At 38.2% G+C, this 20,929-nt stretch overlaps 1 protein-coding gene across 4 annotated transcripts; it reads right to left on the bottom strand.

Moving 5' to 3' along the window:
* Window positions 1-889: 889 nt before the first annotated feature.
* On the bottom strand, window positions 890-20,634 carry mitfa (melanocyte inducing transcription factor a). Of its 4 annotated transcripts, none has more exons than XM_085407854.1 (9): window positions 20,389-20,634; window positions 5,974-6,174; window positions 5,782-5,877; window positions 5,535-5,640; window positions 5,145-5,228; window positions 4,738-4,794; window positions 4,434-4,509; window positions 4,065-4,212; window positions 890-1,899 (listed from the first exon to the last, which is right to left on the bottom strand). In XM_085407854.1, the coding sequence occupies exons 1-9, from the start codon at window positions 20,572-20,574 to the stop codon at window positions 1,495-1,497; spliced, it is 1,359 nt and encodes a 452-aa protein (XP_085263980.1). In that variant the 5' UTR covers window positions 20,575-20,634; the 3' UTR covers window positions 890-1,494. The 4 variants fall into 4 exon arrangements, with proteins under 4 accessions (XP_085263980.1, XP_085263982.1, XP_085263981.1 ...); XM_085407856.1 differs by lacking the exon at window positions 20,389-20,634 and adding an exon at window positions 6,854-6,989; XM_085407855.1 differs by lacking the exon at window positions 5,145-5,228.
* Between the last annotated feature and the right edge of the window lie 295 nt (window positions 20,635-20,929).

Here is a 20,929-nt window from a genome sequence, read left to right on the forward strand (position 1 = left end):
CGTTTTCAGAGTTGTTCATCCACATTGATACGGCCGAAAATGCTTGTGTTCCAGTACTGCACATGTGTGAAACTCGAGACAATTTGACCTGCGTCATTTCTGCCTGCCGATTATTTACTCTGAAACATCACGGCAGAATTTTGAGGAAAAGCACCAAGTTTTTTAAAAATGGACTAACAATGAGGTGGAGTTGTTGCTGCGAGTAACACAAAAGTACAAAGTTGCAGAAGCGAGTGAGAATTAAAGAATTTGAACAAAAGCTATCTGGAGTATGTACAGATAGTAATCTGTAATAGGGCTGTCAAAATTGAGAGCAAACAAAACAACTGCTGTATAATGCCCTTCACTATCTGCATCACATGACAAAATTGTGTCTCCGGGCTTGCTGTCCACACTGCGACACGAAAACAGCGTTTTCAAAATGCTGCGTTTTCCCTTGACCAAAAACACCATCTCAGTGTGGACGGAAGGCCAAAATAGAGAGAAAAAGATGCTAATACATTTTCAAACGAAAACTTATTAGTGTGGACATGGCCTTTGTCTTCATGTTTAGTTTCTGTTCACAGTGAACATTCATTTTGTTTTCCTGCAATGAGGTTGTAGTTAATGTTCTCACCTGATTACTGTAATTACTTACTTAATACGTCTTTAATATATCCTGCGGTTTTACCATTCTCTACTTAGCCCTAAATGCTATTATCTTCTTCTCAGTCCCCCCACAACACTCTGCATTGGGTTTTTGTCTCTCTGACCCTTGCATTTAAGCTTAACCTTGACTGGATTTCATCGGCATGTCTTGAGTTTGACACATGCTTTATATTGTCATTTTAAAGAAGCAAAAGGCAAATCTCAAAGTGTTAAGCGCTTGTACAGCACCAGATGCTTCTCCACTGCTCTCATCAGCATAGAAACCACACACATATAATGTAATTTCAAAAGTTCTATCCAGTAAATGAGTATAATGTTTTTTACTATGTGGCCCTTTTTCTAAAAGATTGCTCTTTCCTCATAATACAACAACCACATAGTGTAAAAATTACTTTAAATAATACACGGATTTCTAATACCAAAACCTTTCTTTCTAAATATTTATTATATGTAGTATTTCCAAATATTACAACATGTGCCAAGTTTTGGAATTTATCAGCAATACATTTTTACATATGCATACTTTTGTCTTTTGGCATTGCCACCAGGTTCACTGTGTATTTAGAAAAGATATGAAAAGTTTGAAATATGACAAAAATAAACAGATTTGAAAGTCAAAAATAAGACTGCAGTCATGTTTCACAGACACTGTATATTACATGTCAAGTAATTTTGAGCTGTCTGACCATGTAACACTTAAAACTTCTACACCAGTGTGGACAAAAATAAGAAAAGATTTAAACATACCACGAGTTCTTTAATCCATTCACATTGATATCTTTAATGTAGGCGCCACACTGGTGAGTTGCTACAAATGTAAATGTCAGTGCAGCTCATGCTGTTGGGCTAACATCCATGCTCTTTCTCCTCCAAACTTGAGCTGGAAGTGTGGTGGCTGTCGATGTTGCTGGAAATATCTGGGGACATCGAGGACAGCAGGGGATCACTGGGGGAAATTGGCCCTAGGGTGTTGTCCCTTACCAGCTCCTTCATTTTACACGCACTAGAGCTGCCGTAAGGGCCAGGTTCCCCCGCATCTGCTGGTATATGGTCAAAGGTGATGGTGCCGTTGTTGAGGTCTAATGTGGTTGGAGGGGACATGTCAGGGGCAGAACTATGCTGGTAGAGCTCTGATGGGCAGTCACCAAGGACGGGCTCCTGCTTAATGGCACGAGCCATTAGCTCTGACGTACAGACAGTTGGGGATGACACCACTGTAAGACCATGAGCACGGGCTTGGATTTCCAACTCCTAGATAGAGATAGAAACGGTGGAAATGTTGCAATGTTTTAACACTGGAACAAAAAGTACATCTACGCTAATCAACTTCAAAATCATGTTTTGTGCAAATTTGCTAAGCCAGCATAAGACCTGGAACATAGAGCAAAGAAGAAAATCCAACTAAAGGCATCTTTTGAAACTCACTAATGGTTGTGCTGCATCTTGTTTGTAAAGTGCAAAACAATTGGTGAAAAGTGGGAGGATGCAAATACACTGCCTGGCCAAAAAGTCGCCACCTGGACTTAACTAAGCAAATAGGTATGAGCCTCCTATTGGACAATTACTGCATGGGCGATTATCGTTCAGCTGGCAACAAGTTATTTAACCCCAACTGGGCTCAGTGCTCAGGGTAAGAAGAGAGGCAGATGAAGTGATGGAGAGACAGTAACTGCCTGTGTATATGTACGTGTGTAAAAACTTCAAGTAGTCAGATTAACAGCAACAGTATTTTGTCTATATCCGCCATTGTAGAAATAATCACATATAAACAATAACGTGGCGCACAGCATCACGTCAAAAAAGGGGCACACCTTTGACATTGCATCTCCGTTTTCCTCGTCCACACGTAAATGCAAAAACTGAGTTTTCAAAAGTCTCCACCCTGGCAGGAATTTTAAAAAAATCTCAGTTTTCAGTGATCGAAAACACTGTTTACGTGTGGATGAAAGGTGCAAATGCATAGAAAAATCTGCGTTTTCAAAAATACCCATGTACATGTGGACGTCGCCATAGACTGGCCACCACAGAGTCCAGACCCCATTGAGAATCTGGATGGAAATAAATCTTGTGACATTGCAGAAACACCCCCGTTCTCTGCTGCCTGTTGGAGCAGGGGGGCTAGGAGGAGGAGTTGGCCGTCCGATTAGGGTCTGGAATGTGGGGCCTGCTGCTGCCGAGTCGGGGCAGTCTGCTTCTCTCCACCCCAGGGAAGAGGGTAACACTACCTGGGTCTGGGTACCTAGACCTGGGGCTTAGAGTACACTTGGGGAGTGTGATTGTGTGTACAGCGTCTCTTTATGTCTGTCTCCACGTTGGGTGAGTGTTGAGTAATTGCATATGAGAGCATGAGGGTGGGAATGGATGTTTGTATCTGTGTGTGCCTGTATGTCTGTGTCTATATGTCAGGTTGGGTATCAGACGCCACCCCTCTAGGGACATCTCAGGCCCTCCAAGGTATGGAGGCCTATCTCCTCCGTGCTGCACAATGATGTTTAATATTTAGTATTTTCTGTTACATTCCCATAGATCATCGTGATGTTGTTTATTATATTGCGCTTTTTTTCCTTCTGATTGTTCTCTCTTTTTTCTTTCTCAACAGGTGATCCAGGTGATTGATACATGTATTTTTTGTCTGCTTATTTTGTTGGTTTTTGTTGTTTGCCCTTTATTACCTTTCCTCTTCTCTGCTGTTTTTCTTTCCCTCTTTCTTTCTCCGCTTTCTTTTCCCCAGTTAAGTCTGTCCCGTATTTAGCAAAGTGAAAATAAAATAAAATAAACAATAAAAGGTGAACCAAATAGACCAATACGGCAAGGCTGGGATGGTCCATTTGGTAAAGTAAATCCGTTGGGCATCTTTCTTCGCCTTTAGACACTAATTCTGATGGCAAAAGAGGCAAGAGGGAAAAAAAAGACATTGCAGAAACTTATCGAAACAATGCCAGAGCGAATGCATGCCGTAAAGGCAGTCCAACAAAATATTAGAGTGTGTGACCCTTTTATTTTGGTGGCAACTTTTTTTTTTGGTCAGGCAGTGTATGACCCAAATTACTCAAAATTGGCTGAAACATCTGTTGAATAGAACAATTTTTTTCCAGATAAAACATTCTCTGGTTTTGCACACAGGTTCTTTTGCCACCCTTCATGCTATAGCTGCCAAGCTATACTGGCTGCTGGCTGGACAGGATAATTCCCTTATATATAAGAATGTCAAACACAAGTAGCTTTCTACATATTACCTGTAATTGATGCATTAAAAGAACAAGCATTTGTTAATTTTGTGTTAAATACTGTACATCTGGGATCAAGTAGATTTTTGCTGTACTAATTTTGTGGTTTTACGTAAAAAAAAAACAAAACATGACCATAATAATTTAAAAAAACCTACATAACGTCTGCAAAGCCTTAGAGTGACCCACCTGTATACGCAACATGAGATGCCGATTTGCGTGCTCCAGCTTCCTCTGTCTGCACTCAAGCTCCTTGGCTCTCTGCTGCTCGCGCTGTAATTTCCGAATATAGTCCACCGAGGCTTTCAGAATAGTGCCCTTATTCCAGCGCATGTCTCTGGGGTATACATGAGACAAATATCTACAGTCAGACTCAGCTGACCAGAACACCTCAGGGTTCTTTACATCCTGCTGAGCAAAACGGCAATTGCATTTTAAAGAGACTTTGACACATTAGGATGTTGAAACACGGTTAATGCATGAATCACTACAGTAGGCAGACAAGTAGATGGCTGGGCACATGCATCCATTAGCTTAAATACATGCAAAAACACTTACGGATCATTTGACTTGGGTATTAAGGTTCCCAGCTCTTTAATGCGATCATTGATGTTGAATCTCCGTCTTCGTTCAACTAGAATGCAAAGTAAGGACATGAACTGTGAACACGGATTATATAATATAGATTATATATATATATATTATAGATTTACGAAAAAACTAGCAGTAGAAAATTAAGTATAAAAATAAAAAAACTATTTGCTTTTTAGGATATTTAGGCGATTGTGTAAACCACTACACAATGAAGCTACTAAAATTAAACATAAAAAATTGAAATTCAGTAATATTTTGATTGCCTTACTTAAGTTGTGGTTGTCCTTCTTCTGTCTCTCTTTTGCCAGAGCACGAACTTCAGCCTCTGTGAAGCAAAAGAAGGCTGAATAGCAATACTTTAGACAAAAGCATTTGATTACAATGTGATTTAATCCAGAGTAAATGATTTCATTTTATAGGTTTGTATTTCACATGCTTTGAGGTTTGTTTAGCATATTTGAAACCTGTTAATCACAAACAATACAAAAAACAACAATCTGAAGGCTAGAACTGGAAAAAAGCTTAAAGTTTGCATCTCAGATTTTGCAATATACAGTAGTATAATGTGTGCAATTTAAAAATACACAAAACACTCAACATACAGTTTCTGAAAGTGAAGTTTTACAGTTTACAAAACATTATGTCTTTTTTTTCTCTTCATTTTGCTTTGCTTACCTACTGGAAAGCTCTCTGGCCTTTGATAGCTTTCATATTGGCCACAGGATCCAGGCTTGTCCAGTACTTGCTTCATGCCAGGAGCTGGAGTAATTATTTGGCACATGATTGACTTAACAGTATTTTGTGCACTTCTAAATTGCACACAATATTGACATCAGCCTAAAGTAACCTATGTATTTAGATGTAAAAGCGTCTGAGTGGACTGGGATTACATCATACAAAACAAGGTTATGCATGTATTTTATCAGCAGTAAATTTTTAGACACAGAAAGGTCACAGAAAAGTGTACTAAACTGAGTGTCCACAAATATACCAGTAGTAAACAACATGTAGTAAAGCCTTATACTTTTTCTAATCCAAACGCTCATAAATTGAGTGTTAGTTTACCAGTGAATTCCCTTTTAATGTTGGGTGGACAACTGTTGATGGCGAGGCCTGGTAGTTGGAGACTTTGGTTGGTGTATACATCCAATAAATTTCCTGACACAGGTAGCTGTTGGTGTTAAAAACCTGTCATTATAGTGTCCTCTTGAAAAGAACAACTGTCATATATTTTATTTAAACTCAAAGAAGGTGTCAACATTACACACTTTGGTATTTATTGTAGTATTTATTTTATCTTAAAATAAATTACCTGGTTGTTCATTTGGAGTCCTGGATCCATCAATCCAAGAACATCGTCGTTGTAGCTTGACTCCAAGCTAATAATATCATCAATGACATCATCCATCTGTATAACACAAAGGCACAATTCATGAACTCCTCACTCTCTGTCGAGACATCTGCATGTAAGGATACTGAATGTCCTCGAAGTGAGCAGGTGTACCTCTTTCTCACAGTTGGTGCTGAGGGTGAGCAAAGCCATGGGACTATTGGGTGCACTGCTGCCAGGACCGGGTGGCATACTGTGTTCGGGGGGCTGGCTGCCAGCTTTACCACCCAGGGTGGTTGACAGATACTGCCTCACCTGCTGCCGCTGAGCCTGCTGGATGTGGTATTTGGTGGGACTTTCCAGGTGGGTCTGGACCTAAGTGGCAAAGTCGTAAACATTACACCACATTAGTTTTGGATTTATTTTTTGACTAAGCTCGTGTGATACAGTTAAGGGTAAGGAGAAAAATACACTGGCACGTAGAGAAAAAAATAGATTTAAAAATGAATGTTTTCATTATAATAATTCATCTGTCCCGGTGTGGTAAAAGCACAAATTAAAAATGCAAGAACTTAAATGTTCAAATGTTTCCAGCTTCAAAGTGCAACTTACAAATCCAAATTAATCACACTATACTACTCTGTTACATTAAAAGTTCCCCTGAAAACAGCCTTTTAAAAACCAAATAATCTAACGTGCTTGCTTTGCAACATTACGGTGATAAGATGTTGAAATGTCCAAACAACATTTCTTTTACATTTTTTTTCATCAAGCTCTTTTTTTCCTAAAAGAGCACTATATAACATTTCAGCACCTGTCCAACTCGTGCAGCAATTTAAATACGACTGTGTGTAAAACAGCTTCCCTGTCTTCATTTAACCAAAGACTTGTGAACTGGGTACACATAATGAAGTATTTAGAACTCAACCCTAATCCTCAACCTTAAGTCCTGTTTTCAAGCGCAGCAAAGATATTTTGACTCTTTTAGTGTAAAAATCGCATCTACTCTTTTTTTTTCTTTTCATATATTTTCAAATATGTCAGCCCATCTCACCTGATAGTGGCTGTATTCAAGCATCTCCAGCATGGTTTTTAGGTATTTCAGAAGTTGAAAATAATGCACATACAGTACAATCCCTTTGTCTTGTTAGCTTACACTGTGGTCCACAGATAGCTTGTGCAAATCTGACAGCAGTCACTGGTCCTGCTTAATTTATCTGATATTTAAGGCTCATTAGTTATGCAAGTTAAGAAATGGAGGAGGACACCAAGACTCATCCTCCCACTCCTGTGTTGTTCCAGATTAGCTATGAATTTATGTCTTTATACAGCCCATTTGACGTCACAACCTGCAGCTCACAAAGGAGTCTTTCTACTGGTTGGCCAGTAGTCTGCAAACCGAAGCTTGCTTAAGGCCAACTAACATTTAATCTTTAGTTCTGCTCATCCAGTATAAAACATTATTTGTTCTGAACACCCAAAACACAATTGACACCATTGTTTCACTACGATCTAGCCATACGAAAACTCAAACGTATGCTGTTTTCCCTAGCCCCATCCATTTAAAACATTTTTTAGAGGTTAATTACATTTGATCATCAGCAGGTAAAAGTTAAAGTCACATTGATATCATGTATATATCTAAGGTGAATGTCTTGGTTTAGCAGCAAAATATTTTTTCATTCCTGTTTTTCCTATCTGGCTACAGTTTTGTGCTGCCTAGGTCAATTATCTTTGTATTTAGGAGAATTAACTTGGAACTGAGCAAAAGTGAACAGGGATTTGTTGCTTTTCAAATCTTTTATTGAACACGCTTCATTTTTGTGAATTGGTTGTCACCAAGTTCAGTCAATGTCGCACTGCATTGAGCCCAGAGGGTGTGCTGAATGACTTGGAAAAAATGTTTTGGCCAGATATGCATGAAGCGTAACGCTGGTGGAAGTCGCGTTGTTTTCTTTCAACTGAAAAATTTACACAGATGGTCCTGATATGAATAAATCTTTTGAACAAAAAAACAACAAGTTGGCTTGTCTTATATAAAGAACCGAGAAGTAGTGACCCCTTATTGGCCCTTAACAAGCATAAAAGATGGAACATGGAGATAATAATACTGAAAGCTGGGAACCAGTGCTATTTTACCCAGCCTTACCAGAAATGGAACTATCAGGAACCATAGATAAGAAACAAAGATGGGGAAACAGCAGAAAGGCATTACCCAGGGTCGAGAATAGTTGCAATGCTTGTCCAACAGGTGGTATAGAGCCACATGTTACACACATATATCAATATTTATTATATGAGTATATTAGGTAAACCGTAGGTGCTGTGTTTATCCAAAAGATTGATGATTAACTTGTGTTACATGTAAAATAATATCTGGGAGCAACAAGGGAACAATGGTGTAAAAAAATAAAACATTGCATTTTTATGCTGGCTGTGCTTTTGTCCTTTAAGCATGAAATACATAAACTGGATGCTTCAAATAAATATGTCTTGCGGCCAAGCTGCAACCCCTGGAACTGGAAAATGAATTCAATGTGGAAGTGACACAAACTGCAGCTCCTCTAGTGGCCTGTGTGGCTGACTTCAAAAGCGAGTCAGCGCGCACAAACGTACATGTTAATTGGCTTTTTAATGCCAGGAACAAAAACAAAATTGCTCTTTATGACTATTTTCCTTTCACCTTAATAACGGGCACCATTTGACCTTCAATTTGACCTTCTTCTGTCAAGAGCGTCCCACAGCGCTACAATAATGTCGAAGTCCAGGGATCAAATCACCTTGTTGGTGCAAACGTATTATTTTAGTTATGTAAAACTGTGTTGTTGTTGGCATTTTTCACAGATTCAACTGGAAAAAATGGGAACAAATTATGTTTGCAGTTTTTTCTTGTGATACAATATTTGAAATTTTAAAACTGTCACGGCTAACAGAGTGAGCCGTGTGGAGAAATAAATGAGGACCCAAGAGCAGGCACTCGCTGAGATGCGAAGGAGGTTTATTGTAGAATAAAACACAAGGAGAGGATGGCAAAACGGAACTAAAGATAATCTATACTGGGTTAAACTAAACGGAAAACCTGAACACAAAGGAAGGTGGGCGAAGGCACATGAAGGTAGACAGCAGGGAGAACACGCACAGGTGGGGAACACAGCTGGAAGTAATTGACAAGACGAGATAGGGCAAGAAAAACTGAATATACTCACATGAGACAAGGACCTTCACAATAAAACAGGAAACAAGAAACAAGGATGCAGACTTAACCCTGAACTAAACCTACACTAAACACGAGGGCACAAGACACAAAACCTGAGAACAAAACTCTAACTAGAATAAACTGAAACAAAGGATTATAATATTCAAAATGAGATAACTAAAGAATCAGAACATAAACCATAATTCAGATAAATACCAAAATACAAGAAACTGAAAATGCTGGAAAAATGACCCAAAACCGTGACAAAAAAACACCCAAACAAACAAAACACTACATTTTCGGAAATATTTGTGGGTACTTTCTTTTTTGTTTGGTTGTTGTTTTGTACTACTTGAACGCTAAAGTGGCCGTCACATGAGATGACCGTGCCAGCAGTGGCCCATGGGTCATTTAAGTTATAGATGCTTCCACTAGGCAGTATCATTCGAAGGCAAAGCATAGATTTTCATTGCTATGCAGATGATACCTAGCTTTCATATCTATGAAGCCAGGTGACACACGCCCATTAGGAATGTCTTAAAGAAATAAAGATCTTGATGGTCTCCTATTTCCTGCTTCTAAATTCAGATAAAACTGAGGTTATTGTACTACTAGCCTACTAGCCTGATACAATATATTATTAACTCTCCTAAAACCTCCCTGAAAATCATTCAGGGTCGATTCAAAATGCTGACAGGAAATAGAATGAGAGAACACAATTCTCCCATATAGGTTTCTTTACATCAGCTCCTTAAACCAAGATTTGGAAATCTCAGCCCAAGGTCTCAAGCCGCATTTTATCGTAAAGACCCCATAGTAGCATATCACACCAACAGAGCACTTTGCTTTCAGACTGCTTGTTTACTTTTGGTTCCTAGAATGAATCTGCTTTTAAGATCAGGCTTAAAACATTCCTTTTTGATAAATCAAATGACCCTGAAACCTCCCTTAGTTACGCTGCAATAGGTCTAGGCTGCAATAGGTCTAGGCTGCTTCCCATGATGCAACATGTATACACCATCTGCATTTAATCATTAGTTATTATTATTAATCTCTGGCTCGTATTCACAGTGTGGCGTTTGTTCTTTTTCCTTATCCTCAACCCAAATTATTATTGAACATTTTTAATGTCAATGTTGCCAATGTTCACGAAAACAGACTAACCATTTTCACTGTACTGCTACTATTTACAGTTTTTGCAGTTTTAATGAGAAACTTCATCACCACATTTATTACGTTACATTTTATTTTTTAAGAAGGGCAAATAAAGCCCACGTTCACAGACACCTGTCTTTTCTGTTTGTAATAGTTAGGGTTGAGGACATTTCACTCATGATGACAAGCAACATTAGACTAGCTGTGCATGTTCTTGTACCACCGACATGGTGTCAAATTTTCAGGCCATACTTCACAGAGGGGTAACATTGATGTCACGCCAAATTATTTTCCATTTTGGGCTCTGCAGATTAACCATTAAATAAAGTTCCACAGTGCTACCAGTAATTAAATTACTCATTTGAAAGCAGATTCAATGTTTTTGCTAAAAAAAAAAAAACTGCAGCATCAATTATTTACACTATTTCACATTGCATTTTGTGATTGTCAATAATATTTTATGTCTGCTTTTACAAGCAGAAAACAACTGCAAAGCGAGAGGTACTCTGCACTGAAAGCTCTTTGTGTGCTTCTTTTTTCATGATGAAAAATAGTACACTATCTCTATAATCTCACATTTATTCAGAGATCCTCTCGATGACGCTTTTTTGACGAGGGAGCTCTTTAATGCCTATATGAGCTACTGCATCTCGTGTACCGCTGATAGAACACGGAGCGTCACGCCTTTGCCTGAATTAGTGGAAACTCAGTAAAAGCTTGAGAGGTGAGCACAAACAGAGGAGGAGCCCCCTGGCTCGACAGAGGTTTATACAATGAAACAGAGAAAGCATTCTTTGCAAACTCATAGTAGAACGTTTCTTTGTCTCTTCTTCACAGCTTGGCCTTTTCCTTCAGCAAAACCTTTGGGTCCAGAGGGAACTATTAACAAGGGATGTATTTCATCTATCCCTACAGCAAGACGAGCTCTCACTTTATTCACAGACTCTTTGTGAGACAGAGGTTTATTACCTTCTCAAGGAAAGCACATGGGTTCGTGCTTTAAACTAATGCCTTTAGGACCAATAACATTTCGAGATAGTCGTCACTCTTTGACCCCTGAAAAGAAATACATCCATTCATATCACTCCACCAGCCCCACTCCACTGTTTCCAACTTCCTTGGCAACCAGCCACACTCAAAGCATTCAGTCAAAAGGAAGATGCTAATTGTGTGAGCTAACATTTAAGAATATGGCTACAGTAGCGGTCCTGACTACTTAAGATCTTTCCTATCTTAGGCAATGCGAGTCAGTAGCAGAAGTACAGTAGACAGATTGAAAAGTCAAGCATTAAATAAATTATTTTAGAGTTCATATCTTGAGTTTGAGAGAACAATATTAGTGCAGTAAAATTTTCTCTGATTCAGCCATGTGCACACTGAATTTGATCATGGTAGCAGCAAATCGTTTTGTGATATCAGCTCTCAGTGATATTATTGCAAAGTGGCAGCATTTAGGAACTACAACAAGTCAGTGACAAAGTGGCAGACCACGTAAAGGCACCAAAGCTCTGTAGACTCAGTAACTGCAGAGTCCAGCCTTTCACGGATTTATATGTAAAACTACAGAGCCCCATAGTTTACAATAAACACACGCACACGAAAAGATTTGATTTCTCTGGTCCCTAGTCAAGCTAAGCCTGACTGAAAGTAGTATTAGACATATCCAGGACATACACATTTCAGTCCTATCAAAGCACTACACGACTAGTAATGGGGGTCAACAAAACTATATAAAACATATAAACAAAAACGGAGGACCACAAAAGTTAAAATGAGGTCCATAAACAACAAAAAGTCATCTGTAAATTCTTTTTTTCTTTTCTTTTCCAAGTAAACCCACAAAAACAGCACTAGTCATGCTTATATTTTGGATCATTTTGACAATTTTTTTTTTATTGTGTTAATTTAAAAGACAAAAATTAATAACGCCTTATAATGAATTTAAAAATACTATACTAGCAAAAAATACTAACATTTTCTTCTGTGTAATTTTCAGTAGTAGAATAATCGATCTCCAACATAATATCATTTTTGTAAATATAAAGTTTTTGTATTTATGGAAGGAATTCACATAAATACAAACACAAATATGAAAGTTTGTGTTTAAGGTGACAAATTTCCCAAAACATATTTTCCTGACAAATGTAAGACATAAGCTGTGAATATCTTTAGTACAGGTATTAGTACCTTGACTTTTTCTGATAATTCAGTAGAGAAAATGTCAGTGCCCATAAATGATGCACTGCAGGATTTTAGCGTGTTCAGTTAACAAACAATTAAATCTGATATATTAATGCATGGTACCGTCAAATTTGTTATTATTTTTTTTCATGTCCTCTAGCCTGATATTTACACCATGTTCCCTTTTCCTCCGTTTCCCTTTTCCTTCTCTCACAGTGCAGAATTAAATCAAGTTGTGGCCACAGTACTTCAGAGTGTAATTACTGCTCCACAAGGGGAGAACTACAAGCGCAAGGAACATCAGACTACCAGCACAGATCATCTAATCTCTGGACGTTCACAAAGAAAAATCTATTGTGACATACAGAACACATGATGTGACTTGTTTGTAGTTGATTCTTCACTTCACTCTGCAGTGCTGGACTCAATCTTAGGGTTCCTCCACCTGCCAAAACCTATTTGAACTACTCATAACACCGTGAGACATAAAGAAGCAGACAGAACATATCGGTTAAAAAGGTAACTTTCACCTCAACTTACATTTCCCATTTTTTGTTGGTGAATAACTGTTCTTAGCTTAAATTTCAAAGTTACCAAAATGACATGCTGCTAAGCAAAACAATGCTTATTTTGATTTAAATGTCAATGTGGCCATTCATATCAATGAAGAATATCTAAAAATGACATTTTTATTAGTCATAAAATAACTTTTACAACATCTGAACAGACCCTAGTAGAATTATTAAGATGGATTTTTCACATTTCTGCAGTGCATAGTATTGTGTGTATTAAATAACTTTTCTAATAATAATAATTTCACTTATTATTATTAGATAATAAGCAGAATTATAAGTCACTGAGTGGGCATCAATTCTTATCTGAGAGAGACCGAGACAGACAGAGTCTGTGGCATCCTTGTCAAATGAAGCTGAACTCCCCACTATCTCTGAGGGAGAGGCCATTCGGACAAAGCTCATTTTCGCCGCTTGAATCTGCGTTCTCGTACTTTCAGGAACTACCCAAAGCTTGTGATCAGAGGCTCCAGTGCGAGCTGGACGCCACCACTCGATGAAGCCAACAGAACCATATAATCAGCGAAAAGCAGAGATGAAATTCTGAGACCGCCCAAGGTGAAGCCTTCCACCACTTGGTTACGCCTAGAAATTTTGTCCAAAGAATTATGAACAGACTCGGTGACAAAGGGGCAGCCATGGCAGACTCCAACTCCCACTGGGAACAAGTCCAACTTATTGCCGGCTATGCAGATCCACCTCTTGCAATGGTTGTATAAGGATCGAATCGCTTGTAGCAACAGGCCAGACAAATACGTGACCCGGGACATTCATTGCCACAGAGGACAAAATTGGGTTTCTTTCAGTGCTTTTTAATATCAATAAGGACCAAAATCTGTAAGAAACTTCTTGAATAGAGGCTTTATTACATTCCTCACTTGCCATAGTTCACTCATGTTGACATGATTTATGATACCGGGACACCAAAATACCAACATATTTGGCAACATAAGTAGATCACAAGAATATGACAGAATACACTTTCCTGGAAAATGGGAAGTGCTTTTCCACTTTGCTTTAGCTGTTTATTCATTTGCACTGTGAAGACATTGAGGATTCCAATGAAAGCTTCATTCCTCCACATATTTATGTGTTTAATTTCTCATAAGACAGCAAGCTTCCATCTGACAATGAGCCATCTCATTCAATTGTCCTGTTACTTTTACTATGTATGATGGTAATAAATGAACATTTAATGTAATGTGTTGGGTCTGTCTAGCACAGGATAAATGAACATTTAATGTAATGCTTTTGTTAAACCCCTTGAATTAACGCTGACAATCAGCCCTTTAATCAGATTTTACCCTGGGTTAAATTCAAATGGTGCTTTAATCAGGAGAAATCAAGGAAAAACAAAACTATTAAAAAACACTGTATTTGTCTTTGAAGTTCACACAAAGATATAGCATTTAACAAGACAAAGCAGTCACATATTTTTACACAACCGTGACCACTGTTATTCCAGAAAACCCCGAACACAGAACACAATCTGCTTTCTACTGAAGAAATGGCCCCCATTAAAACTTTTAATGTTTTAGTATAGGTCGCTGATGTAGATACAGTTATGAATTCCTTTGCGTACATTGCAACAGAATACATAATAAACATAATAAATAAAATGTTACTGCGAAGCCTCTTTTTGAGAAAATTGTTTCTTTTTCAAGAAGGCAGCAAAAACTCTCATATCCAAAGTGGTCGTAAGAAGGATTTTGAGTTGAACAACCACACTATGTTGTTTTGACATGGCCTGAAGGAGTCAGTTTGCTCTCTTGCCCAATGCCCTCACTAGCACTTCTCTTTAGCAAAGGCAGCTACAGCAGAGACAGGCCAATTCATTAGGAGGAGCAGCTTGGGACAAAGACGTGTTCTTTTTTCTTTCCCTAAGGCTAACGGGTAACATTAGAAAGAATGTAACATCCTCTTCCAAGAATGAGACACACAGTCCAGTCAGTGTGGGATTAGAAACATGCACTTGCTTAAGTTACAAACAACAGTGCTTAATTTAGCAGCTACATAAACACGCTGTCTGGCTGTCATGTCTGATGTGGGAGCTTTGCACTAGACTAAGCTTTGAGTTTTAAAATTGAAATTTTAACCAAGCAGCGTACATTTCCATCTTGCCATAATGAGAAGGGTCACGCACTTACTCAGTGCCAGCATTTACAGATGAAATGCAGTATTAAAAATATACAAATGCTATATTTTGGGTTTGAAAATTCTTGTCATGGATTTTGAGACTTGTTGAGACATGTCCTACTCTTGGTAAACGTTATCTCGAAGGATCGAAATTGAGAACAGAGCTTTAGGTATACTCTGAAAAATGTAACAAACAAAAGACTCTCTCTTAGGTCGTTTACAGCTCAGTCTGAGCCAAACCCAAAAATCAAATAGTACAAAGATCTCGCATTATTCAGCTTATGTGCCTGAAGTTTGAGGAAAAGGTCAGTGTAAACCACAAAGGGCTGCACGCGGACTTGAATCTGATGGTTTTTTTATTTAGGGCTACGCAGTGCCATCAAATGACTTTGGAAAATCTTTGATGGCACTGTTGAATAAATTCAATTTTTATGCATGAAGATTTATGAATTTTTAAATTAGTTTACATGTTATTTTAAAAATCTAATATAAAACAGATCATATAAAATAATCTTTTGCAAATAAAATCATACTACCAGTAAACATCCTACTAGAAATAAGAATAATGAAAACATAAATACAAGCTCAGAGTTTAGCACTGAACATTATATTATATAAGCAAAAAAGGTAATAACTGCCACAGGAAAACATGAAAAATGTGACTCACCTGACAGTTTATTAGGAACAACTAGTATAGCATTGGACTGCCTTTTCTGTACAGAATTAATTCTTCGTGGTAGAATAAACAAGGTTCCATCACTCCCTAAAGGTGCTCTGTTGGACTGATATCTGTGGATGGCATTTAAGTAAAGTGAACTTATGGTTATGTTCAAGAAACAAGTTTGAGATAGTTGGAGATTTGTGGCATGGTGTGTACATGCAAAGGGATGGCCGGCAACAATACTCCTGTAGGATGGGAATGATGTGCATTCAGAGATGCTGCAGAGATGCTATTCTGCGTGCCTTGATTATGGTTATTGTTGCTTTCCAATTGGATTGAAGCAGTCTGCAATTATAGCATCAATAAGGGATTTTCACCATTGTCTAAACCCTAGACATCGTTGTGTGGGAAAATCCCAGTAAACTAACCCGTGGGTTCAACAACCATTCCACATGCACTGAGTTTGTCCCACATGATTGGTTTAGATATTTGCATTAACAAACAGTTAAGCCAGGGAAACCAAACAAAGTCAGGTAGTACTGGTCACAGTACCAGGTAGCAAGGAATTGCCAAAAAACTGTAGTTCCTCTAATAGCCTAAACTTAAGAAAAAATTGTGCAGGGGTTACATATTCATACAACTCGCCCATTTAACTTGGCATGTGGCAACTTTGAGTGGCGATTACCATCTGACTCAGAAAGTAATCTCCAGCAGTTTCAGGTTAAGACCACTTCCTATTTGTACCAGTGTTCCACAGGAATCTATTCTTGGACCTCTTTTATTCACTTTCTATATAACCAATATTATCTTTACCCAACCCAATATCACAGTGTAACATGCCAGTCAACCCTAGCTTGTGCCACTATTGTTTATATACATGCTTCCACATCCACCTTGAAGGCTTGTGTATTACGATTTATCACAGGAGATTTTTTTCTTACTCATCATTGTATCATACATAAAGAAGCGGTATGATGCTCCCTGGGAAACTGAAGAGAGCAGCATTTTATGATATTTGTTTACACGGCTCTGCTGAAAAGATTTCCTGCTTCCCTCAGCTTCTTTATGGAATTTAAGCACGCTACTTAGGATGTCACATTACGACCATAGATACTTTGATGCTCATAAATGGACTGAACTACAAAAAATTATGAAGCTGCATTTTCTGATTTCACTGGAACATTTCCACAGATAATATTTTGTGTGATCATGTATAATGTGTCCTTTTATTATGCAGCTGTCTCAGTTTTTGTATAGCCTTTGTGTACACTGGTCTCACCTGAAATATAGAGCTCAATCTCAAAGAGACTACCTGTTAATAATAACCTTCTTAATATGGTCAGTTCAAAATAACTGATCTCTTTTTATGTTCATAGTTTTTATGTTCATTTTTGAATAAAATGACAGAAAACACAAGTCTTATGCATAATGAGCTAGATAAATAAATAAATAAAATTATTATTAATCATTAATCCTTCAAACGATACCATGCAGAATCCTACCACTAACCCAGAAAATAATGGCTTTTGAGCAACTTTGATAGGAGAGAAGCCCGGTGGGACGTCATGTGCGACAGAGCTGTAGAAACAGGTGTAATGCCTTTAAACAAGTTAACTGACACCCTCGGTCCTCTTGCTTCTCATCTTTCTCACACTGTAAGGAATCTCGGAGTGTTTTTAGATAGCTCCTTTAAATTAGAGAAGCAAGTGTCCACAGTTGTGAAAACACGTTTTTATCAGTTATGTGAAATTGCCAAAGCTAAGCCTTATCTTCCTCCAAGAGACCTAGAAACACTTATTCATGCCTTCATCACCTCTAGACTGGACTACTGCAATTCTCTCTATTTGGGTCTCCAACACTCATCTCTCCATCGCTTGCAGTTAGTCCAAAATGCCGCTGCACGTCTTTTAACAGGTGTTAGATTGTATGAACACATCTCTCCAGTTTTAGCAAATTTACATTGGCTCCCTGTAAAATATTGTATTGATTTTAAGATTCTTTTACTTACTTTTAAAGTTTTAAATAATATGGTGCCTAGTTATTTAAACGAACTCAACATTTATGACCCCGAAAGAGCACTGAGATCATCTAGCCAGATGCTCTTAGCACAACCAAGGTCTCGATCGAAGCATAGAGGAGATCGGGCCTTCGCAGTAACAGCACCCAGACTCTGGAATAATCTGTCAGAGGAGATTCGTACTTCAGTCTATTCAGTCTTTTAAATTGCGTCTTAAAACTCACTTTTTTACTGGCTGTTAATTCGAGTTCAGTATGAGTACCATCAGGCCTGTTTTATGCTTCTATTGTTAATTCACTGTCTTCTTATTTATCTTTATTTGTTTCTCTATTGTTTTCTCTTGTTTTTAACAGATTGTGAAGCACTTTGTTCAACTCTGTTGTTTTTAAATGTGCTATACAAATAAATTTTGAATTGAATTGAATTTGAAATTCCGCCTGCACACATAATAAGGGAATTTTATTCAAGCACAGCTGAAGCAAACAAGACAAAGTTCTGAAACTTAGAAGGTGGACTGGCAGGCAAACTTTAAATAGCTGCTGATGGAGCTTTTTCATGTCCGTATGTTGTTCCATGCAAAGTAAAACAGACGTTTTGTAACAGCTCTGATATGATCTTAGAAGCCACCGTGTACACACAGCACAACCCCAAGAGGAACAGTTCCAGCTCATAGGCACAAATTAAGGAAGCTTTCCTATCAGTGGTGCACCATGGAATCAAAAAGCAGTTATTATTACACACTAAGATGTTAAACTGCAAAAAAATCACCTTTAAAATGTTTCTCTAACAAGTTTTCAAACTGAGTGAGATTTGGTTTTTAGATGACCTAAATATAATTTTATAAGCAGTGCTGTCAGTCTTAAGTAGTCTGAATTTTAGCTGGTTCTTAAAGCTTGAGAGCAGCGTAAATATCCCAAACATGATATAGATCAAGTGTTTCTTATCTTACGTTTTACCAACAAGTCGAAATGATCTAAACTATTAAAGAAACATTTCACTAAACAATCCATCCTGATATGCCATTGCAGGAAGTCTGGTTACTCAAGTAAGACGTTAGAGTTTTGTGTTGCTACAGGTACTTCCCAAGGATAACATAATAAATGGGCTTTATTTAATTCATCCCACAATTTAGCAAACACTTGGTTGAAGCAGTAGCTCAAAAAATGACAACATTTCTGTAGGGTTACGAGTAGAAACAACATTATCAATTCCAATAGGGGTCCACAACATGCATCAAAAAAATGAAATGGAAAAGGTTAAGGATGTGGGACTACATTATTCTATTTGTTAAAAAAACGTGTAAACATTATCTCAACTCAAGTTATTTTTTATTAATATTATAGTTGGTCTTTTTTCCTATAGGGTCTTTTCTCCAGCCATTAGGTCTGACAAAAAAGAGGCATTTGCATAAATTAAAGTTTTGGTTTTGTTTTAACAACAACATGTCTTCGCTTCATGTTTCGGTGTTTTATGACCCAAATTTCTCTGCAGCTCAAAGCTGTCTCCTTGGTTATGAAACTGTCAAGCATCAAACCCCATATCGTCATCAATTACCAGCCATCTGCACCAAAATTTTGGCCATAACTCAGTCAAATCCAAAAACAAAGTCATATGCAGTTCTGTGAAACCCAATTCTTAACACTGCTGAGTGAGTGCCTTTGTCTCAATCCCTGAACTATTTTACACTCCATTCTCACAGGGGTCAGAGAAAGCTTGACTAATTAAGGGCCCCCCCCATCCCCTTTTGGACTTCAACTGAGCTTTATGTTTTCACTTTCATGCTCCAGCAGCTCTGCCTGGTACTTCTAAGCTAATTTTGCACTGAATACATGTCTTAAGGGGGGTCTCTCTGATAATCCAGACAGACAAGGTTCAAACTGTCAGGAAGTGTTTGCCCACATGGCATTTCTGTCTGGGTTGTGTGAAAGTTATGAAGTATAAGAAAAAGATCCTCCAAAAGAATTCCATAAATAATCTGCTTTATTACAGTAATGTTGTGTTTTTCCATGTACCAAGTAACATTATGGCAGGCTTAAACACAATGATATATCAAAGGTGCAACACATCAGCAAAAAGACTGAGCAGCAGGAATGAACCCAGTGAAACAGAGCGATGGTAAAGTCATTTTACTTTAACTCAAATACACATCAAATCTATAGAGCCAATCCATCAGCTACACACCAACTATAGTCAAAATTTTCTTTAACAGCTCCTTACTCACTTAAAATGCAGAATGTAAATACTCATACTTTCTCTTCATCTCAAACCTGGAAAAATAACTATATTTGAAGACCTCTTATTTCAGGAAACTAATATTTATAACTAGCGCAGACTGAAAAATGTGTACACTCACACTTTCAGGGTCTATCCGGTCATTCCAGGACTCAGATGAATGAAAATATGTCAGTGTAGTGGAGCAAATAGGATTAAATGCGTTTAATGCCAAATGTCTGGAAACAGGAATTCTGTCAAGAGATAATCCCCTGTATGGAATTAACACAGTCCCCTCTTAAAAAACTGTATTTGTTCATAGTCCATAATAGAGTTGAAATTGTGATTTAAAGAAGAACAAAATCCTTAAGCAGTTTTTGGAAACAAGGATCAACTGGAGAATACCCATTACTGATCATCAGTGACTCAAGCAGGTTTTCCAGAGTCTTGGAAGCCTTACCTTCAGGTCCTTTATGGATGACTGGCTCACAGCAGAAGGGCCAGGTGGAGGCGTCAGGTCGTGGACAGACCTGTGTTGGGCGCCGTGGTGAAAAGGGTGACCGGACTTCTTCTTCCTCGCTTCCCCACACTCTCGAACCTGGTAAGGGGAAAACACTGGCATCTCTTGGAGTTGGACCTGTGACATCACGGCCGGTAGAGGGGGGGAATCCTGGCAGCGCTTGTAGAGGCCATGCTGGTCCAGAGGAGCACTGAAAACACCGGCCCACCCAAGGGCAAAAAACGGAGGGAGGAGTTAAATAAGCCAGGCTAAACAAAACGCTGGTGTGTATGTACTTGGCCAATGGCATTTTTTCCTGAGCCATCCTGAGTCACTGAGCTATATGAGGTATTGTAGTAGAGCACAATGTAATGATTGAGCAAGAGGGAAGCCAGAGATTCTTTTACTGAGAATATGCTATTGTTCTACGAATGAGGGTGAATGATGCATTTATGCTTCATGGACTGTTATACACTATAAGAGGGTGGGTAATTATCTATAC

The sequence above is a fragment of the Rhamphochromis longiceps genome, linkage group LG5, assembly GCF_057381845.1.
Source record: "Rhamphochromis longiceps isolate RC_006_pf linkage group LG5, R_longiceps_female_GT1.1, whole genome shotgun sequence".
Taxonomy (NCBI): Eukaryota; Metazoa; Chordata; class Actinopteri; order Cichliformes; family Cichlidae; genus Rhamphochromis; species Rhamphochromis longiceps.

Bases quoted from the DNA above. Each gene is read 5' to 3' on its own strand.
- mitfa (XM_085407854.1), bottom strand. From the start codon at position 20,574: ATGTCACAGGTCCAACTCCAAGAGATGCCAGTGTTTTCCCCTTACCAG. The intron at 6,175-20,388 runs GTAAGGCTTCCA...TTTGCCACTTAG, and splicing joins CATCCATAAAGGACCTGAAG to GTCCAGACCCACCTGGAAAG. The intron at 4,795-5,144 runs GTAAGCAAAGCA...TTTGCTTCACAG, and splicing joins GCCAGAGAGCTTTCCAGTAG to AGGCTGAAGTTCGTGCTCTG.